This window comes from Thamnophis elegans, chromosome 14 (genome assembly GCF_009769535.1).
Source record: "Thamnophis elegans isolate rThaEle1 chromosome 14, rThaEle1.pri, whole genome shotgun sequence".
NCBI classification, from domain to species: Eukaryota; Metazoa; Chordata; class Lepidosauria; order Squamata; family Colubridae; genus Thamnophis; species Thamnophis elegans.
The window spans coordinates 13,688,882-13,710,766 of record NC_045554.1 but is presented as its reverse complement, the minus strand read 5'-3'; the positions used below and the strand labels follow the sequence as shown (position 1 = coordinate 13,710,766).

The following is a 21,885-nucleotide window of genomic DNA, read 5'->3' as shown; positions in this document are numbered from 1 at the left end:
GGAGAGAGGAAGGAGGGAGGGAGGTAAAAAGCAAGGAAGAAAGGAAGTAAATAGGGAGGGAGGGAGGAGGCAAAAAGCGAGGGAGGGAGGGAGGAGGGCAGAGGAAGGGAGGGAAGGGGAAAGGAGAGGAGAGAGGAAAGAAGGAGCAGGGAAGTAGAGGTAAAAAAGCGAGGAAGGACGGAAATAGGGAGGGAGGGGGAGGGAGATAAGGAAGGGAGGGAGAGAGGCAAAAAGCGAGAGAGGGAGGGAGAGAGGGTGGAAAGAAAGAGAAGGAGGGATGGAGGAAGAAAGGAAGGGTTGATTTTAAGCTGGTTGACAGCAGCATCCCTGGGGGGTTTCATCCTCGACCCTCCCTGCAGGCTGCCTTGAGCCCCCGTGGGTCGCAGCCTCGAAGAAACCATCTTGGTCCAGCCGCCTGGAGCTCGGCGTCTTCCCGAGGCGATGCTATCTGGAGACCAAGGAACTGCTCTGCGATCGGTTGGAGGAGGTGGTGGCTCCGCTGAGCTGCGAAAATCCACTCGTGCACGACTCCAGACTCGTCATGGAGCCCCTGGAGGGGGAGAGGAAGAAAGGAAGCCCTCGTTATCTCTGGCCTTTAACGACGCGCTTTGCCCTCCACCCCCCCCCCCGCCTGCCCTGCCCTCGCTTGACTTATCATCTTCTGCTCAGCTGGCAGCCCCACTGTCCAGCGTCCATCCGCAGGGATCTCATTTGTTGCTGGAAGACATCAATTCTGCAAGAGTTGCTCGGAGGGCAGATGGCCAAGAGCAGACAAGTATTGTTCCCTCTCCCCCCAACACACACACACCTCCCCCTCGGCTCTCCCTGGCATTGTTTTTAGAGCATAGCATGGAGAGGAGCGTTCAGCGGCTATGATTTGCAAAAACCACAGTGGTTCAGCTGAAGAATCACCGCTGGCCTTTGCAGGAGTTGGTGAAGAGTCCAGGCTCCCCTGAAAGAGGGGAGAGCAAGGCCAAGAACGGGAGGGAGGGGCAGAACACATCCCCCTCCCCCTAAGTCAAATGTGTAGAGTTTTTTGCATCTCATTTTTGAATTCATATACAGAAAAGAAAGGAAAAGCCGAAATGTGCAAAAAAATGGACATAGAAAGAAAGAGCTTCTGATAGAATAGAATAGCAGAGTTGGAAGGGACCTTGGAGGTCTTCTAGTCCGACCCCCTGCGTAGGCAGGAAGCCGTCTACCACTTCAGACAAATGGCTGTCCAACATCTTCTTAAAGACTTTCAGTGTTGGGGCATTCACAACTTCTGGAGGCAACTTCTGTTCCATTGATTAATTGTTATCACTGTCAGGAAATTTCTCCTCAGTTCTAAGTTGCTTCTTTCTTTGATTAGTTTCCACCCATTGCTTCTTGTCCTACCCTCAAGTGCTTTGGAGAATAGCTTGACTCCCTCTTCTTTGTGGCAGCCCCTGAGATATTGGAAGACTGCTATCATGTCTCCCCTAGTCCTTCTTTTCATTAAACTAGACATACCCAGTTCCTGCAACCGTTCTTAACGGTTAACCCAAACCCTAACCCTCAGGTGGCTTTGGAGAATAGCCTGACTCCCTCTTCATGCTACACTTACTGGCTCTTGGGCTGAGAAGGAGGGACTAGCCTAAAGTCATCTAAGAGCTTCCATAAATGGCGGAACTGAACACAGCCCTCCCTGCACCTAGTCCAACACTCCCATCATTACACCACCCAAACAGCCACTCATGGAAGGTCCCTCCCAAAAACTATCCCAGAACAAGGCAGGGTAGACCTCTTCCATGGCATTGCCAAGAAAGCAACACAGTTGTGTCCACAGGGTCACAATGCAGTCAAGCTCAACTTCACAGAGCCTTTCCAGATTATAAACACGTCTTGAAGTCTGTAGAGATTCCCCGTCATCCAGGTCATGGCTGTCCCCAAGGTGCTTTTTCAGGTGGCAACTGGACTATTTTTTCTTTTGAAGACATTTTGCTTCTCATCCAAGAAGCTTCTTCAGCTCTGACAGGAATGGGGCAGGGGGAGGGAATGGAAGGATTTATATTCCTTGCAGACAGTTGGTCATTTGCATCCTTTTAGAGGGTCGTTGAAGCACTTGGAGGCTTAATCTGTGTCCTCAGGGTCCCCTGAGTTAGTGCTTCTGATTCCTGCAGCCTGCAATTCTTTCCTCTGGAAATCCATTCCTTCTCCCACACCATCCAAAGGGTGTCCATCCCAAATTGTCTAGCTCAAAGTTTGTAGAGATTCTCAGTCATCCAGGTCAGGATTGTCCCCAAAGGTGCTTTTTTGCTGGAAGCAACTGGGACTTTCTGTTTTTTTCTTCTGAAGATGTTTCTTCAAACGCCAGCTGTCTGCAAGGAAACAAATCCTTCTATTCCCCACTATCCCTGTCGGAGCTGAGGAAGTTTCTTGGATGAGAAGCGAAACATCTTAAAAAAAAAAAAAAGCAAGAAAGTCGAGTCGCCTCTTGAAAAAAATACCTTCGGGACAACCAGGACCTGGATGACTGAGAATCTCCATACAGACGTCTTGGTGTGTCTTTCTTTCTTTACTATTTTCCCGTTTCTTGCACTTTTGAACTTTCTCTTTGATTTCTTTCCTTTTCTGACTTGCCATGAGCGTGCATCCCTTTTGATCTTCCTTTTAAAGAAGCTGTAATAAAAATTGTATCAAGGGCTGGAGGGGTGGGAGGGGAGGAACCGAATGGTGTAGCGAGATCTCCAGCTGAGCATGTCTCAGGGTGAATTTCAACTGAGAGAGAGCCTCTTTTCTTGCAGGATTCACCATTAAAAGAACATGGAAATGTTGGTGCAGCTTAGACATCAAATACAGCCATTTTTTGGCCTTCCGAAGCCTTGCTCCCACGTCCCATTTTTGCGAAAAATGGGCATGTTTTTCGCAAAAAGGGAGGCATTTTTGCCTTTCCTCAGCCCCCAGTGGCACTCTGCAGGCTTCAGGAGAGCTGGGGGCAAGGCAAAAATGACCCTCTTTTTGCAAAAAATGGGCCGTTTTTCACAAAAACAGAGGGTTTTTTGCCCCCAGCAGCACTCTGCAGGCTTCAGCAGGGCTGGGGGCCAAGGCAAAAATGAATATTACAACACAGATGTGTAATATGACTATCTAACCATAACTGTACTCTGACCCCACACACTGTTTGATGGAAATGGAATGTTGCATAAATAAAATAAATCAAACATATTGGGGGGGGGGAGAAATGTCTCACTTAACAACAGAAATTTGGGGCTCCCTTCTGGTCGTACATCGAGGGCTTACTGTATTTGTTAAAAAAATAACAAAGGCAGGATGCAAATAAATAAACAGATGCCCCCAATACTTTGGCTATGTACCTGAACTCCTTGGATGCAAGCACCTCATAATAATACAGGATCTTGCATTTGTGGTTAGAGACCTGGAGCGTAGCCAAGACGTCGTCAACCCGAGAGAGGCTGGTCCCCGTGCAGGGAATTGGGCTGTGCATTTTCCACTGGAGGATGTAAAAACCGGGCCAGCGAGTCACGTGGGAACCCTGCAAGCAGAGGCACAAGGAGAGACACAGGCAGGGAAGGATAAATGGGGAGCTTGTTTGTCTTCCCCGAGTTAAGCTTACAAACTCCTCTTTCCTCCTGCTGTGGGGGAGGTAAAGACAAATCCTAAAGGCCAATTCTTGGGGATTCTGTAAAGATCCCTGGGGATTCTACTGAGTGGATCCCCAAATCGTGCTTCTTTATGGAAATGAGCCTTCCTAGCTAGCGTAGGAAGGAGGCCATCCTCTGGAGGGGGTTACAGGAGCTCTAAACCAGGGGAGGGTTCCTGCCAGTTCTAAACTCTTCTATAGAAGAGGTTCCACAAATCTACAGTGCCGTTTAGAACCGGTTCCAGTTCCCTCCCCCCGCCCGTCCGCACATCATCAAGATGAAGAGCGAGAGGAGGAATTCTGGGAGTTGAAGTCCACAAGTCTTAAAGCTGTCAAGTTTGAAGACCCCTGGGGTTTTTTTTTCTAAAGGATTAGGGGTGCAAGGGTCTTGTAACTTGACAGCTTTAAGACTTGCATGCTTCAATGCCAGAGTTTCTGAGCCAACATTTTTGTTTCTAAGCAAGAGCGTTGTTAAGTGAGTTTCACCACATTTTACAAGTTGGACACGGCCACCCAGTCACATGGCCAGCAAACCACTCCAAAAAGCAGGCCACACCTACAGAAGAGGTTCTAAAAAATTTGAACCCCACCACTACACTAGACCCACCTGTGGTGTGAAGCTCCTTGGATACCTATCTGGGGCTGCGTAATAGCAACCATAGAATGACAATAGCAAACAAACTTGATTCAGTTTTTTTTATAGATAGTTTTGATTCCCCGCCTCCCATGCCACCTAATAATGGCCCAGGGAATGTTCTATCTCAGGGCTCAACAACCTTAAGCTCTCAAAGAGCCACAAAGGTCCTAACCGGAAGCCCCCCCATTCAATTCCAAACCCAACCAGAAATCCGATTCCCCCACCAGAGTCTCCTCCTAGCGTAGCGTCCTTTTTCCTCTACCTGTCCTAACCGACAGCCCTATCAACTGTGGAGCTGATCGGCGACAGGGAGACGCAGCAGAGGGATGAAAGAGTCACATGCGGCTCCAGAGCTGCAGGTTGCTGAACCCTGTTCTATATTCATCTGTCTGTCTCTACCTAGCTAGCTGTCATCTATCATTTATCTATCATTTGTCATATATCATCCACCCATCTATTTGCCTGCCTACCTGCCTAACTACTTACCTACCTATCATCTATCTGTCTTTCTATCTATCTATCTATCTATCTATCTATCTATCTATCTATCTATCTATCTATCTATCTATCTATCTATCTATCTATCTATCTATCTATCTATCTATCTCCTACCTACTAATCTCCTATCATCTATCTATCTATCTATCTATCTATCTATCTATCTATCTATCTATCTATCTATCTATCTCCTATCTATCTATCTATCTATCTATCTATCTATCTATCTATCTATCTATCTCCTATCTCTATCTCTATCTCACTCTCTCTCTTTCTCTCTCTCTTTCTCTCTCTCTCTCTTTCTCTCTCTCTCTCTCTCTCCCCTACCTACTTACCAATCTTCTATCTATCTATTTGTTCTGACTCCCCCTCTGCTAGGCCACAACATCTATCTATCTATCTATCTATCTATCTATCTATCTATCTATCTATCTATCTATCTATCTATCTATCTATCTATCTATCTCCTACCTACTTACCTAGTCCATCTCTCACACCTTTCACATGATATTGATAATTGCTTACTACTGCATTATCTTTTACTCTTTCAACTTGCCGTGCAATCCGTTTCTTAATTAATAAGCTAATTCATATACAATTAGGAGTGCCAAGACACTCTTCGCACTTAGGTACATTACAAATCACAGAGACCCGATCATCTTGATGAACTGGGTGCTGTGGAAAGCTTTCTAACAGTGCAACCAACTGATCAAATGTGTCCCTCTGACGCAAAGTCTGAGGAAGAGGAGGAACAGCTGGGTCCAGTGCCTGACAGAGGGCAGAGGAGAGGAGTAGAAATCTATGGGCCGGTCCTTGGGACAGAAGAGCCACTGCTGCTAGCGAAGCCCCTAGCTCTGGGGATAAAAGGCAGAGGGTGGAGATGAATAGATGTGGCAGACAACTATTCATCTCCCTGCCAGATAGATTTGTTAGCCTGCTGTGAGAGAGAAACTTTTTGCCGGGGCTGTTGGCGCTCTTAATAAAGGAAACATTTACTTAATTACAGAGGGTTCGTCATGTTTCGGAGCTGGGTCAGAACAGCTTGCTTTCTCGTCATGATTAGGCCCAGAACAGTTTTGGGGAGGGGGCACAATTTCACCTGGATGCTCTCGCCTTCACGGCAGACCAAGGGAGTCTCCACACGGCTGTAATCCACTCCCAGGATCCAACTCTTGCCGATGAGTTGCACGTTTTCCCCAGACGTCAAAGGGGTTGGCATGGCAGATTCCTTCCGGACGGTCTCGGGGGCTCGTTTGGAATGGAAGAGGCTGAACACCACGTCTCCTTTGAGGATGTCAAAATCCCAAGTGATCACAGATTCCCCTTCCAGGATCTCTACAACGATCTAGATTCGAAGACAGAAAAATCTTATGTCCAGCCAGCTTCTTCAGGGAGGCTGCTGATAAAATTAGACCTTCTAAGATCCAGTCAACATGGGATATGGTGGGGGGGATGTTTTGCTGCTAAATCTACTTGGTTGGCAGAGGGCTGCAGGAGGCTGTCGTGGCCGAAAAAGGAGGCTATCACGGTTGCAAATGGGGCACAGAGTGGCGCACCACCCATCCACCCCTGCTCTGTTTTTGATTGCAGAGGGCTAGCAAAACAGACGAAATAAAACGAAAGGAGAAATGTTCCCCGTTTTGCATTTGAGCATGCCAAAAAGGACAGGAAAGGAGAAAGAGGGAAGAGAAAGAAAAAGAAGGGAAGATGGGAAGAGAGGAAGGCCTGCAGTCATATTCCTTTGGGGATCTTTGGCCTGCCACGTTCTCTCTTATTTTACTATGCTATTTCATTAGTGGGTAATTGGGAGGGGGAATAGTAAGGAGTAGACTTGTAGAATGTGTTGTTGTCAAAATAAAACATTCCTTTCTAGAAGCCCAAGGTCATTCTTTGTCTCCGCACCTCTGCACCTGACCGGAACTAAATGGGTGGAAGTGCCAGCGTGGCAGAGGAAGATTGGACCAAGTGATGGACTTGTGGGTGTGGGGCAAGAGGATGAACTTTCAACTGGGTGGAAAACCCAGGAAGCTTTCAGATTCGGGTTTCCCACAGATGTGCCAACATGTCTCTCTTAATAAATTGGAACTTGGAGGAAAGCTCTGCCTTGGACTCTGATTTAAGTCTGGATGATATTTGGAATGCTGACACAAGGAAGGGAAAAGAAGGAAAGAGGTGAAGGAAGAAGGAAGGAGAACGAGGAGGGAAGGAAAAAGAAGAAGAAAAGGGAAGGAAGGAAGGCTATTATAATGACAGTGAGGGAGGGCTAAAGGAAGTCCTGTCTTAGCACTTGGCCACCACAGGTGCCCCCTCAACATGAGTGACATTGATCTGGCCATGTCCACTCTGGCCACTTCCCCCCAATCCCTCCCCCCCCCCCGAGGTCAAACACAACCGTAATGAAATCGAGTTTGACACTCCTGATCTAGGTTCCCTGATGAACTTTTTATTAGGGCTACATGAGCCCTTTCAGACTCTAAAATGATTCTTCAGCGCACCGGTGGAGGTGGAGGTAGGATGCTGGAATATCTAACAGGCACATGTTGACACAGTGGAGAAAACAAGACCAGTTTCAAACAATCATCTCAGTCCAGAGGGTAACCGAGGGGCCATGAGAAACATTTAGAGTAACTCCACCTTAATTAGACAGGGTCTAAGTTGTTCTGAAGTATAGAATTGTCAAGCCATGGTTTCAAGGTTTTCCCAGAAACATCTCTTAATGTGGCCCACCAGGAGCCAGCAGAGCTGGTGGCAGACTCAGACAGTGAGGAGGTTGGGGAGAAACATGGGCCAGTCCTGGATTCTGGGGAAGGCTCTGATGAGGTTTCTGCATCGAAGGCAGAGAGGGGGCCACAGCCATCCGACAGTTATCAGCTGCCTTCAGAGTCAGAGATCAGTGAGGCAGAAGAACAACTGGAGCCTGTTTCCAATGTGTGCATGTGCAGAACTGCCAGGAGAAGGGAACAGTTGAAGAACAAGGACTGACTCAGGAGTAAAGGTACAGGTGGACGGTGAATGGCCCCTCCCATAGGGAATAAAGAGGAGCAAAAGGAGAGTGGAGTTTGCAGGAGACAATTAGTTCGCTTAATTCATGTGAAGATTTGTTTGTGACTCTCAGAGACTCCTTGCCAAGTATTTTCTTCCACAGCATGGTGTTTAGAAGATATCGGCCTGACAGCTCTCCAAGCCTGATAAGGTCTGTGGTTGTAAATTCACCCTTGAAAGACTGTTTTCTGGGACTTTGCTGGATGTGAATGAGAGGAATTCACATTAACTTAATAAAAAGGGATTTTGTTGGGACAAGGAGTCTGCTGCGTGAGGTCAGACCATCTCTATTGAACACATCTAAGCACATCTGTTTGCCAATAATGCCCACTCCTTACTAAAATTGAAGTGCAGGAAGTCCTCGACTTATACCCCAATGGAGCCCAAAATTTTTGTCACTAAAAAAGACATTTATTAAGTGCATTTTGCCCCATTTTACATCCTTTCTTAAGTGAATCATTGCAGTTGTTACACTAGTAGCAGGGTTGTTAAGTGAATCTGACTTGCACACTGACTCTGCTTGTCAGAAGGTCCCAAAAGGTGATCACGTGACCCCAGGACTCTGCAACTGTCATAATTACGAGTCAAATGCCAAACGTCTGGATCTGATCATGACCACGGGAATGGCACAACAGTCATAAGTATGAAAAAGAGTCATGTCACATTTTTCAGTGTTATCATAACTTTGAACAGCCACTAAACAAACTGTCGTAAGTCGAGGATTACCTGTACCCACAAAGAAACCGACTTTTAAATCTTTCCTCTTTCCTGCATGTTGAGCATCTCAAGAAGGCAATGGCCAATGGCTTCAATGACCAACTGGCAAGATTCATTTTTCTTGCCATGTACATGTATACATCCGAACTAGACTGTGTTGTTTCTCTCTGTCACATGTGGGTATATACATAACAGCAGTTGAAGGGACAGGACACCAGAAATATGGGGGAACAAAGTTCTTTTTTTTTTTTACAATACAATAGCAGAGTTGGAAGGGACCTTGGAGGTCTTCAAGTCCAACCCCCTGCCTAGGCAGGAAACCCTATACCATTTCAGACAAATGGCTATCCAACATCTTCTTAAATACTTCCAGTGTTGGGGCATTCACAACTTCTGGAGGCAAGCTGTTCCACTGATTAATTGTTCTAACTGTCAGGAAATTTCTCCTCAATTCTAAGTTGATTCCCTCCTTGATTAATTTCCACCCATTGCTTCTTGTTCTGCCCTCTGGTGCCTTGGAGAATAGTTTGACTCCCTCTTCTTTGTGGCAACCCTTGAGATATTGGAAGACTGCTAGTCCTTCTTTTCATTAAACTAGACATACCCAGTTCCTGCAACCGTTCTTCATATGTTTTAGTCTTCAGTCCCCTAATCATCTTTGTTGCTCTTCTCTGCACTCTTTTCTAGAGTCTCCACATCTTTTCTACATCATGGCAACCAAAACTGGATGCAGGATTCCAAGTACGGCCTTACCAAGGCATTATAAAGTGGTATTAACACTTCACGGGATCTTGATTCTATCCCTCTATTTATGTAGCCTAGAACTGGCTTTTTTGGCAGCTGCTGCACATGGCTGGCTCATATTTAAATGGTTGTCCACTAGGACTCCAAGATACCTCTCACAGTTACTACTATTGAGCAAACTACCACCTATACTGTACCTGTGCATTTTGTTTTTCTTGCCTAAATGTAGAACTTTACTCTTTTCACCACTGAATTTCATTTTATTAGATGGTGCCCAATGTTCTTCTCCATTTCTCCAGGACAGGGGTTGGCAACCTTAAATACTCAAAGAGCCATTCGGATCCATTTCCCACAGAAAAGAAAACACCGGGAGCCACAAAACCTACCGGTTGTCGAAAAGCTCAATAAATCGCATGCTAGCGGGTATCGCACATTGGCAGTTGTGGCACATATTTTGAGTGACAGGGAGCCGCAGCAGAGGGATGAAAGAGCCACATGCGTCTCCAGAGCTGCAGGTTGCTGACCCCTGCTCCAGGATTTTAATCAAGTCATTGCTGGGTGGCATGGAAAAACAGAAAAGTATCTACTATACCTGTCATTAAACAGAAGGTGCTTTTCGGTCTTACCTCCTGGGGGGCCCCTTTGAAAATATTTGCAGAGTGATAGATGGTTTCCGTCCAGAGACGAATATGATCCGCGGTTTCAGACTCTTCGTCTGTTTGATACAAGGATTTGGGGACAAGCCCACCTTCAGGCACGTTACACTGGGTGGGGGGGGAAGAAAAATGGATAGTCAGATAAGATGCCTTTGTAAATGTCACCATTCCAAATAGGGAGAGTTCTTGTTTTCCCGGACCTTCGGTCTACAGCTATGAAAGCTCCTTCTGAATTCTCTCTAAACTCAGAAGGGGAGATTTGTTCTTTATCTGACAGATTCTTTTTGGACAGAGACCAAAGGAAGACCAGATCCAGATTAGTACCACCCTGGAGGTTAGTATCACCAGGAATGCAAGAGCATCTCAAGAAGGCAATGGCCAACAGCTTCAACGTCCAACTGGCAAGATTCATTTTTCTAGCCCTGTACATGTATACATCCAAACTAGACTCTGTTGATTCTCTTTGTCATATAATATACATTATATACATAATTTATATTTATTTATGTATTTATTTAGCCATGTTTATGTAGTGTACATTTGAGAGCTGCATGCAACGAAATTTCACTTTAATGTATGCCGATCAGTGCACATTCAACATGACAATAAAGTTATTATTCTGTTCTGTTCTATTCTATTCCTGATTCTTTATTCTATTCTATTCTATTCCTGATTCTTTATTCTATTCTATTCCTGATTCTTTATTCTATTCTATTCCTGATTCTTTATTTTATTCTATTCTATTCCTGATTCTTTATTCTATTCTATTCCTGATTCTTTATTCTATTCTATTCCTGATTCTTTATTCTATTCTAATCTATTCCTGATTCTTTATTCTATTCTATTCCTGATTCTTTATACTATTCTATTCTATTCTACTCTACTCTATTCTTATTAGGATTGTTATATATTCATGTTATCAACGATTGGTAAGAATGTTAACATTCAAAGAAGGTCTAACTAAAGAATATTTGGACCAAAGAGCCGTGGTGGCACAGTGGTAGAATGCAGTACTGCAGGCTACTTCTGCTGACTGCCGGTGGCCTGCAGTTCGATCTCAAAAGACTCAATGTTGACTCGGCCTTCCATCCTTCTGAGGTCAGTAAAATGAGGACCCAGCTTGTTGGGGGCAATATGCTGATTCCATAAACGGCTTAGACAGGGCTGTAAAGTACTGTGAAGCGGTATATAAATCTAAGTGCTATTACTCTTCCTTTTCTCTCTCTTTCCTCCCTATCTGCCCACAGTCAAGAGTTCGATCCTGACCAGCTCAAGGTTGACTCAGCCTTCCATCCCTCCAAGGTGGGTAAAATGAGGACCCAGATTGTTGGGGGCAAATAGGCTGACTCTGTAAACCACTTAGAGAGGGCTGGAAAGCACTGTGAAGCGGTATGTAAGTCAAGGTGCTATTGCTATATGCTACAGACATTATCCAAACATACCACACATTCTCCTCCAAGGAAGTCTGGAATCACGTCTTTTTCCAGATAATCTACAAGTCCTCCAGGACCTTGATAGTTGTTGCCGCTGTAAATGAGGAATTTTTGCCTGGTGTTTTCATTGATAAAGGGGCTCACCTAAAATCGATAGGAGAAAATGTTGCTGTTTTATCACTTGTCAATAAAATACTTCCCCAAGAGAGCAAAATAAACTCACCCTTTGCTATTTTCACTTGGACCCTAAACTTTGGAGTAAAGAAACTGTTTTTTTTATTCCAAAGAAATATTTTTGCAGTGTTTCACACTTTTGCCTTTAACAAAATAAAAATAGGCATAAAAAGAACTTTTCTTCCCTCGTGGTGCAAATCTTTAAAATGAAGTTTACAATGGAGCCATAACTAAAAGATAAAATTATGCATGAAAGAGCTGTGGTGATCCAGTGGTTAGAATTCAGTATTGCAGGCTAACTCTGCCGACTGCAAAGAGTTCGATCCTGACTGGTTCAAGGTTGACTCAGCATTCCATCCTTCCCAAGTTGGTAAAATGGGGACCTAGATTGTTGGGGGGCAAGAAGCTGACTCTGTAAATCGCTTAGAGAGGGCTGTAAAGCACTGTGACGTGGTATATAAGTCTAAGCGCTATTGCTATTGCTAAAACAACTGTTCCAGAAACAAATCTGGACTAAGGAGCTCTCCCAGTGATGGCAAAACTTTTTTGCCTCGGGTGCCAAAAGCACAAGCGCTTCCGTTCCCAAACTTCCCGTTTGCACCCTGGGCTGTTTTTCAGGAAAGCCTCCACAGGGCAAAAAACGGCCAGAAACAAAGGCCTAAGGTGTTCTGACCCCCCTCATTCCACACCAAAGCACACTCCGAGCCAGAGATAAATTATGGCATTTAATTAACAAACAAACAGGTCCTTGGCAGCAACCCAGCACAGACAAGCTTGAGCAGCAATAAACACAGATAAGGCTTGGCAGCAATCCAGCCTGCCAAGCTCATACAGAGTTCTCCGACATTCGATTCTGTGTTGACTTCTGCAAAGAGGGGCGTGTGCACAAGTAGCCTTTTTTATAGTCTGAAGAGGAGCCTAATGACCACCAGCTGAGTGCAATCACCTGTAATTGCATAATTGTTCCTGACGCCTAGTAGCTCTTCGATGGCGTGCATCCAGGAACAACTCACTACTGCCTCCGGCTCACTCTCCCTTGTCTCCTCCCCACTGGTCCAAGGCTCAGGTGCCTCCTGGTGGCCAAACAGCCTCTCTGCGCCCTGCTCGGAGTCGGAACCCTGTCCAAGGTCCTCCACATCCTCCAGAGCCGACTCAGAGGGCTCCTCGCTGTTGGAGTCTGCTGGCAGCTCCAACGGCACCTGCTGGGCCACAACATAAGGCATACTCACTGGAGCTGACAGGGCAATGCTTTGCGTGCCGTAAGAAACGGCTCCGTGTGCCACTTGCCATAGTTTCACCATCACGGAGCTATCCAGTAGCACAGGGGGAACAATCTCAATTTCACTGAGGGCCCCATCGGGGTTGTGTTTCACCTTGGCCGGGACGGGGAGGCATGGCCAGGGTGGGCGTGGCCAGCTCAATATTTCTCGTGTCAGGGGGCACCTGTGGTGGCTCGAGCGCTCTGCCAGTGAAACCGGGCTCCCGAGCTTCGTTTTCACCTGCAATAGCCTCCTACAACTGTCTGCCAGTGAAAATGGAGCTTGGGAGGGCTACCCGCAGTCCTCGTGAACTCCGTTTTCGCTGGCAGGGGCACCGCGATCTGCCATTTCCCTGGTGGCCCCACAGGTCAGATCTAAGCACCCCATGGGCCAGATCCGGTCCCCAGGCCTTGAGTTTGACACCCAGGCAGTACCATGTCCCTATCTGTTAAAAACATTTTTCCTAAATGTGCTTTTTTTTTAAAACCTTCCTTAAAGACCACCTCAAGGGGGAGGAAATTGTGTTTCCCCCTTTTACATTTGCTCACCAAAGTCCAGAGAACAGGAAACACCCTTGGTGCTCGCACAATCAACAACCTCCCTAAAGTCTCCGGATAGTTGTCTTCAACCACTTCAATAATTCTGAGGAGGGTTTTCACACCAGGGCGCCAGAGGTGACGCATGTTTAGCCCTTCAAGGTCAACTAAACATGTCCAGGATCTGAAATGGAAGAAACAACAAGACAGTTTTTTGCAATGCACGAGCAACATTAAAAGGGAATAAAGAGCCAGAAAAGGGGCCAGAAAAATTGTTAAAACAGGAGATAGGAGAGGCGCAGACAAAGTATACAAATGAGGAAGAAGCTAGTAAAGTAGAAAAAAAATGAAAAACAAAACTTAATGGGATAGTGCTGTTGAGATTTATAGAGGTACAAAAAGTGTTCAGAGGAAAGGAAAACGGTATCCAAAAAAGAAATTAGCCAAAAATGAAGAGAGAAATAATGGGAGGTGGAAAAAGAAAAATTGGGGGACAGCCATTCAAATAACCTATCGAAAAGTGATAGGAAAAATTCAGAAGATACAAGACATATAAAAAGAAGAAAAAGAGAAAAGAAAAACTAGGAATTGGAGATTAGTAGAATGAAATGAAATTAGTAGAATGAAATGAAATTAGTAGAATGAAATGAAATATTTTAAACATGGTAATAGTATGTATCTAATTAAGATGTGTGTGAGTTATATTAATAGCTTTAAAGGTGCAAAGTAATTACTTTAAATGTTTACTATATATAAAACTGAATTCGAAGACACATGTTACTTGTAGAAAGATGGAAAGGGAATGATGAATTTGGTTTTTATTTTAATGGGAAGAAAAAATAACATTGTTTATGTATATAATAAAAATTAAAAATTGGAAAATATGAGAAGCAAAGTAATATGGCTAATTTGAAAATGGAAATGGAAATGGAAATATAATGTAAAATGTATTATGTATATGTGAAAATGTTAAAGGGGAAATCCGGACAACAAGACAGCTTTTTGTAATCTGTAAACTTGGCATTCCTCAACTCACTAGTCCTCAAGGCACAGGATCTGGCCAAGTTCCTTATGTAAAAATTTGGGAGTTTTCACCAATGCCACTCAGAATAGTCTTCCAATCTCCCTACATTTTATCCAAAGTGTGAAAAAGGTAATTTGTTTAATGCGATTATCGCACTGATGGGGTCTCCTTAAATCTACCAAGTTACTGATATCCTTCATGTTGATCTGTATTTGCATAATGAGATGCATACTAACGAGATAGGGCGGCCTAAGAGGTTGGTGTTTTCTTCACATCTTCTTTGTCCCTCCTCGTTAATTGACAAGACCTGAAAGGAAAACAAAAGACAAAGTTTTGGATTGTGACCTATGAAAATATTCTTCAGTTACAGGCCTTGGACGTCCTGATCAGGTCTTACAGCTGATAGAGAAACACATTGTTTATTTTAACAGATCCCTTTAATCTCTTGCCTTGTGAAGTTGGCGGAAGGAAAAAAAGAGTTATTCAGCAAAAAGAAAGGAAGGGAAGGGAGGGGAGAGAAGGGAAAGGAAAGGAAAGGGAGGGGAGGGGAGAAAAGGGAAGGGAAAGGAAGGGAGTGAAGGAAAGGGAAGGGAAGGAAAGGGAGGGAGGGAAAGGAAAGGAAGGGGAGGGGAGAGAAAGGAAGGGGAAGGGAGGGGAGGGAAGGAAAGAAAAGGAAGAGAAGGGAAAGAAAAGGGAAGGGAAGGAAGGGAGGGAGGGGAGGGAAGGTTACAGAAAATATTAGAATGCACAGAAATGGATAGAGTAACACTTAATATTAAGGATAAAGAAGAAAGTGAATATTTTTTGATCTGGGATGTATTTTATCAATGGCTAGACAACAGAAACAGAAGTCAGAAAGGAGGAGACATAAAAAGAGGAAATATTAATGTGGAGAGTTGTTAAAGGAGGTATTATTGTTATATTATTATATTATCAATACTATTATGAGGAATACTACAACAAATATGTGGATTAGGATCGTTTAAAAATAACTGTATCCAGATCGTTACACTGTTTGATGGAAATTGAATGTCCTATAAATAAACGAAAACATGAAAGAAGAAACGAAAAGAAAGGACCTTTGTCAAAGCTAAGTGTTTAACTTAAAGGTGCTTCTCACATGACGAAGAAGGGATTCCTCTCCCAGAGCTTTCACAAGACCTTTGGTGTCCATTTGCCCAAGGCGAAGGATGTAGAGAGGCCTTCCATCTTGAAAAACAAGGAAAGAATAAAGAAGCTGAATTTTAAAAACTGCCCTGAAAGACAGAATAAGCTTCCAGAAACTTGAAAATTACCGTGTTTCCCCGAAAAAAAGACAGGGACTTATTTTCTTTAGAAGCCCCACCCACCCCCAAATAAACACTTGACCTGATTTTCGGGGAGGTCTTATTATTTTTGAGATGAAGGAGCCCCTTTAACCTCAGCCCATGGCCCGTGGATCAGCTGATCCAGAGAGGGCCGGAAGTTCTGTCTCTGTTTCTGGCATACTCTTGCCAGCCCTAGCGTCACTGGGTCTGAGGCTTTTTTTTGCGGCCGTCACTAAGAGAAGGGGTGTGGTAGATAAGGGTTTGCGGGTACAGCCTCCACAAGGCCATTCAATGTGGATGACAGTTACATGAAGAGCGCGTGGAGTATGTTCTCCCTCTTCCCCCCCCCAAAGGAAATGGCAGGGACCAGCTGTGCATGCATTTAAATATCTTTGGGGAGGCCTTATTTTCGGGGGAGGGCTTGTTTTAGCGCATGCGCTCAAAAGCCCAATTAGGCTTATTATCCGGGGAGGTCTTATTTTCAGAGTAACAGGGTAGCAGCATTTGTCCAACATTCAACCACCAACTTGTGACAACACACAACTTGCTGTTGAAATGAAAGATTCTTCCCATAATAGCTCAGCCCTGAGCACGCAACCTTGACTTACACTTTTGATTTACATCATTGCTGGGAGTAAAACTTAGAAGTACAGAGGAAAGAGAAAGAAGAGTAACTTACAACCAACTTTGCTGTAAGTCAAGGACTAACTGTATACATGATTAATAATCTTTTGGCGTGCTGCAGAGCAAGGGATACATTCCATAATGTATGGTGAATTCAAAAAGGATTGAGAACCACCACTAAGCTGAACAAAAACAGCTACTAATAATGCATTTTTGGAAATGGACCAGATGAGAATGTGAAATAAATATTCACTCTCCCAAAAGTTACTGTTCAGAGCCATAGGTATTGGGGGGAGGGGGCCATAAGAGAACCCCAAATGACAAACCAAGTGACTTACATATTTGCCTAGAACGTTGCGATGTAGCAATGGCAATAGCATTTATATACCGCCTCACAGTGCTTTTACAACCCTCTCTAAGCGGTTTACAGAGGCAGCCTTTTGCCTCCAACAATCTGGCTCCTTATTTTATCCTCCTCGGAAGGATGGAAGGATGAGTCAACCTGGAGCCTAGTGAGATTCGAACTGCCAAATTGCAGGCAGCTGGCAGTCAGCAGAAGGAGCCTGCGGTGCTACATTCTACCACTGTGCCACCACGGCTCTTTGGTCCAAATATTCTTTAGTTAGACCTTCTTTGAATGTTAACATTCGTACCAATCAATAACATGAATATGTAACAATCCTAATAAGAATAGAGTAGAGTAGAGTAGAGTAGAGTAGAGTAGAGTAGAGTAGAGTAGAGTAGAGTAGAATAGAATAGAATAGAATAGAATAGAATAGAATAGAATAGAAGAAAGAATCAGGAATAGAATAGAATAGAGTAGAATAGGGTAGGGTAGAGTAGAATAGAATAGAATAGAATAGAATAAACAATCAGGAATAGAATAAAGAATCAGGAATAAAATAGAATAATGGAATGAGATTAGGATAGGATAAAATAGAATAGAATAGACTAGAACAGGGGTCAGCAATCTTAAATATTTGAAGAGCCATTTCGACCTGTTTCCCACAGAAAGGAAAACATTGGGAGCCACAAAACCCTTGACTATTTCCTGAGCAGCCATAAAACCAGCATATGTAGTTGAATTAAACGTTCTGTTTTCTTCTGAAACTTTTTTTCCCTTGGATTTATCCATGGTTGGCCTTCCGGGTTCAAAGAGCTCAAAAAAATCACATTTTGGTGGGTGTCCAACATTGGCAGTTGTGACACATATTTTGAATGACAGGGAGCCGCAGCAGAGGGATGAAAGAGCCACATGTGGCTCCAGAGCCGCAGTTTGCTTACCCCTGGACTAGAATAATAGAATGAGAACAGAAGAATAGAATAGAATAGAATAGAATAGAATAGAATAGAATAGAATAGAATAGAATAGAATAGAATAGAATAGAATAGAGCCTGGTGAGATTTGAACTGCCAAAGTGCAGGCAGCTGGCAGTCAGCAGAAGAAGGCTGAAGTACTGCACTCTAACCACTGTGCCACCTTGGTTTTATGTAATATCAAGAGCAAGAAACTTTACCTAGAGGAGTGAAACATACTCTAAATTCACAACCGACAGAAAATATGCAGAAGAGGCTCAAGCGCACCCTTCTCGAATTAACTATAAGAAGTAGAATACATACATAGATACGGCACAGTTTGACTTACAACATTTTATTATTATAGCCACACTCCATAAAAGTAGTTTTAGCTTTCCCACGAAGTTTGTCTCCTGGTTTGTCTTTGGGGCCAGACACCAAAGTACGAAAGGCCATTGTGAAATGACTACATAGCAATTCATATTGAACACAGATATCACAACCTTGTAGGCACTGAGCCTTTGCCATGATAGAAGACCATTTTTAAAAAATTTCCTGGCTTTCTTTGGAATTACTTTTACATGTATTTTTGCAAAAGCTTCCACAACAAGAGATTTGTTAATTTGCATACATTGTTTAGCAATAAGTCAGTTTAATTGGGCCATTATATGTGGACCAGATCAGAGGTGGTATTCAGCAGGTTCTGACCAGAGGTGGGTTCTTAGCAGTTCGGACTGGTTCAGCCAAGTTGGTAGTTATTCGGCTGGCCACCCCCCAAACCGGTTCTATCAGCAGCACCTATCTTGTTTTTTGCTTCTGTGCATTCGCAGAAGCATTTTTTAACCTACTGCTCATGAGTGTCCTTGAACGAACTGGCAGTAGAAGAAGCCGGAACCCACCCCTGGTTCTGATCAGTTCTGGAGAGCCGATAGCAGAAATTTTGAGTACTTCAGAGAACCAGTAAATACCACCTGTGACTGGCCCCACCCCCATCTATTCTCTGCCTCCCAAGTCCCAGTTGATTGGGAGGAAATAGGGATTTTGCAGTATCCTTCCCCTGGAGTGGGGAGGGAATAGAGATTTTAAAATATCCTTCCCCTGCTACGCCCACCAAGCCACACCCACCAAGCCATGCCCACAGAACTGGTAGTAAAAAAGTTTGAATCCTACCACTGGACCAGATCTTTCCTGCCTGACAGCTTTAAATGCTGAACAGCAATGACAAATTTAATTTTGCACCCAAGAAGCCCATCTCAGAGTCATCCCAAGGTAACTGAACAATAAAATACTGTATTTTTCAGACTATAAGATGCACCAGAGTATAAGACACACTGGAGTATAAGACACACCAAGATTTTGAAGAGGCAAATTAAAAAAATTTTTTTGCATTCTGTAGACCTCCCAAAACTGGCCCATTTTTTGCGAAAACAGGTCCGTTTTTTGTCAAAAAGAAGGGCATGCATAACCTTTAGGAGGCTTATAGAGTGCTCCTGGGGGTGGGGGTGGGGCAAAAATGAGGAAAGAATTGTCTGCTTTTTGCTCATTTTTGCCCTTCCCAGCCCCCAGGAGCACTCAATACGTCTCCTAAAGGCTATGCATGGCCATTTTTGCAAAGGGGGCAGGGTTTCAGGAGGCCAAAAACACTGTATTCAGTGTATAAGACACACCCAGATTTTTACCCTCTATTTTGATGGAAAAGGGTGCGTCTTATACTCCAAAAAATATGGTAATGCACAGACTGATGAATTCATGCCCAGAGACTGAGCAGAGGACAACTGGTAGATGCTCACCTTTGTCCTGGTAATGCCAACCCCCGGCGTAGAATTCTTCCAAAAGGGAAGGTGGTCTCCAGGTTTGCAGAATGTAATCCACCTGGTATTGCTTTCGCCATGCCAAGGACTGGCAGAGCATTTCCCGAGCCTTGTCAATATTAAAGTCCCGAGCCCTGAGGAAACGGAGGATGTATTCATCTTTGGGAACCTGAGTAAAAGAGAGAGTTAAGTTAATGCTCGGTTTGTTGATTAGATCCAAAAACAAGAAAGTCCAGTTGCCTCTTGAAAAAGCACCTTTGGGACAACCCTGACCTGGATGACTGAGAATCTCTGCAGATGTTAACTGTGCAATTTTGGATGGACACCTTGGAATGGTGTGTGAATAGGAATGGATTTCCAGAGTGGAAAAAATTGCAGACTACAGGAACTATTTGCACCACTCAGGTGACCCTGAGGATACAGACAAACATCCAAGTGGCCTCAACGACCCTCCAAAAAGATGCAAATGACCAACTGTCTGCAAGGAATATCAATCCTTCCATTCCCCACCATCCTGTCAGAGCTGAAGAAGCTTCTTGGATGAGAAGCAAAACGTCTTCAAAAGAAGAAAAAGCAAGAAAGTCCAGCTGCCTCCTGAAAATGCACCTTTGGGACATCTTTAAGTCACACAGCAAGGAAAACAGTTCAAAGGAGTCCTTCAGATAGAAGGAAACTGATTTAGAATGCAATCTTGTCAGCCACTAATACAAACCGCTTTGAGTTCCTTCACAAGTGGGACAGGAGCATCCAGAGAAGACACAAGTTCTACTCAACCACAGCTTCCCTGCTCCCATTTACCTTTCCTTTCTGCATTTCTTGGAGCCACTGGCGAAGTCTGATCAAGCAGCTTTCCTGCATGGGGCTTAATTGTCCCAGGTAACGTTCTATGTAATCAGCATCCAGTTTGTCCCCTGGGGAGACAGAAAAATCAGTCATGGGAGAAGCTCAGAAAAAAAATAAAGCAACCATGGGAGAATAAAGCTATTAACACATTTCTTGCCATTTGCTTGCAGGCAGCCTGAAAGAATTTTTACAAGTTGTCCTTTCTTACCCGCTGCCTCGTTCAGTAACCATCTGACTGTGGCAACAGTGCTGAAAACAAATAACCTTACAACCCATGCTTACATTTATGGCCTTTGCAGCATCAATTCAATCTTAAATTGCATTAACAGCAGGATTCAATCAAGATCAAGGGAGGTACTAATACCACTTTATAAGGCTCTAGTAAGACCACACCTAGAGTACTGCATCCAGTTTTGGTCACAACTATAAAAAAGATGTTGACACTCTAGAAAGAGTGCAGAGAAGAGCAACCAGGATGATTAGGGGACTGGAGGGGCTAAAACATACAATGAACGATTGCAGGAACTGGGCATGGCTCATCTAGGTAAGAGAAGGACCAAGGGAGACCTAATAGCAGTCTTCCAGTATTTGAGGGGCTGCCACAGAGAGGGGGGGGGGGGTCAAGCTATTTTCCAAAGCACCTGAATGCCAGAGAAGGAATAATGGATGGAAACTGACCAAGGAGAGATTCAATCTGGAAATAAGGAGGAACTTTCTGACAATGAGAACAATCAACCGATGGAACAAAAGTTGCCTTCGGAAGTTATGAGAGCTTCATCATTGAGACTTTCAAGAAGAGATTGGACTGCCATTTGTCAGAAATGGGGTAAGGTCTCCTGCTTGAGCGGGGGTGGTGGTGGTGGTGGAGTAGATGACCTATAAGGTCCCTTCCAACTGTTAATCTGTTAATCTCTCATCCCATGATTCCCCACTGCAGTCAAGTATGCCTCCTCTGCGCCTGATCTGTTGTTTTTCCTTCTTCCATCCCTGCAGATGCTAGAGATTCCAGAAGGGATTACAAGAGAGTAAGCAGGCATACAATGGAAAGGCAGCCATGAGCACAGCCTGATGTGTGGCTGCTTACTCTTTTGAAATCCCTTTCTCTCCAATCTCTTCACTTTGCAAGAGGCAGGGAGGGGAAAAATGAAAACAATTTCTGTAGGAAATCCCTCTTCTGCTTGTTTCCTGGTGGGAAATATCAAATGGGGAGCACACACTGGCTGCTTGTGTAGCATTTTCAGACTGTCGGCACTAAAGCATTGCTTTTGATATGCATTCTCCATTGTGTGCCTGCTTACTCTCTTATTACCCTTCCTCTCCAATGAATGTAAGTAGGAACATTAATTCCTTTCTTGTTAATTATCTCAGCGCTGTGGAAGTGAGCAATCCAAAGGGGGAGGGGGGATAGGAAAAAGGAAAAGTCACTTGCTAAATCACCTATTTTCCTTCTTAGCCATCACTTCTGTTTAGTGGCAGAACTGGCGATCCCAACTGTGGTCATTAAACAAGGACTACCTGTCCTCTTGTTCCAAAACGAAAAGGTTTGCTCCTGAGAAAGACGTTTGAAGTTTGTCATTTCCAAAAACGATTCTTCCTCAATCCGAGAGGCTTTCATAGAATGTTTTAAAAACATGGCTAGCAAGCGGAATCAGGCTCTGT

At 44.2% G+C, this 21,885-nt stretch overlaps 1 protein-coding gene across 1 annotated transcript in view; it reads right to left on the bottom strand.

The window, feature by feature from the left end:
- Positions 1 to 444: 444 nt before the first annotated feature.
- SEC14L5 (SEC14 like lipid binding 5) overlaps positions 445 to 21,885 on the bottom strand; it is a 56,400-nt gene continuing 34,959 nt past the window's right edge. The window contains exons 6-15 of the mRNA XM_032230828.1: positions 20,182 to 20,294; positions 19,363 to 19,552; positions 15,466 to 15,554; positions 14,582 to 14,652; positions 13,334 to 13,505; positions 11,362 to 11,496; positions 9,890 to 10,027; positions 5,860 to 6,105; positions 3,339 to 3,517; positions 445 to 550 (exon numbers count right to left, since the gene is read on the bottom strand). Coding sequence (XP_032086719.1) covers positions 445 to 550; positions 3,339 to 3,517; positions 5,860 to 6,105; positions 9,890 to 10,027; positions 11,362 to 11,496; positions 13,334 to 13,505; positions 14,582 to 14,652; positions 15,466 to 15,554; positions 19,363 to 19,552; positions 20,182 to 20,294 — 1,439 coding nt within the window. The remainder of the gene's footprint in view (positions 551 to 3,338; positions 3,518 to 5,859; positions 6,106 to 9,889; positions 10,028 to 11,361; positions 11,497 to 13,333; positions 13,506 to 14,581; positions 14,653 to 15,465; positions 15,555 to 19,362; positions 19,553 to 20,181; positions 20,295 to 21,885) is intronic.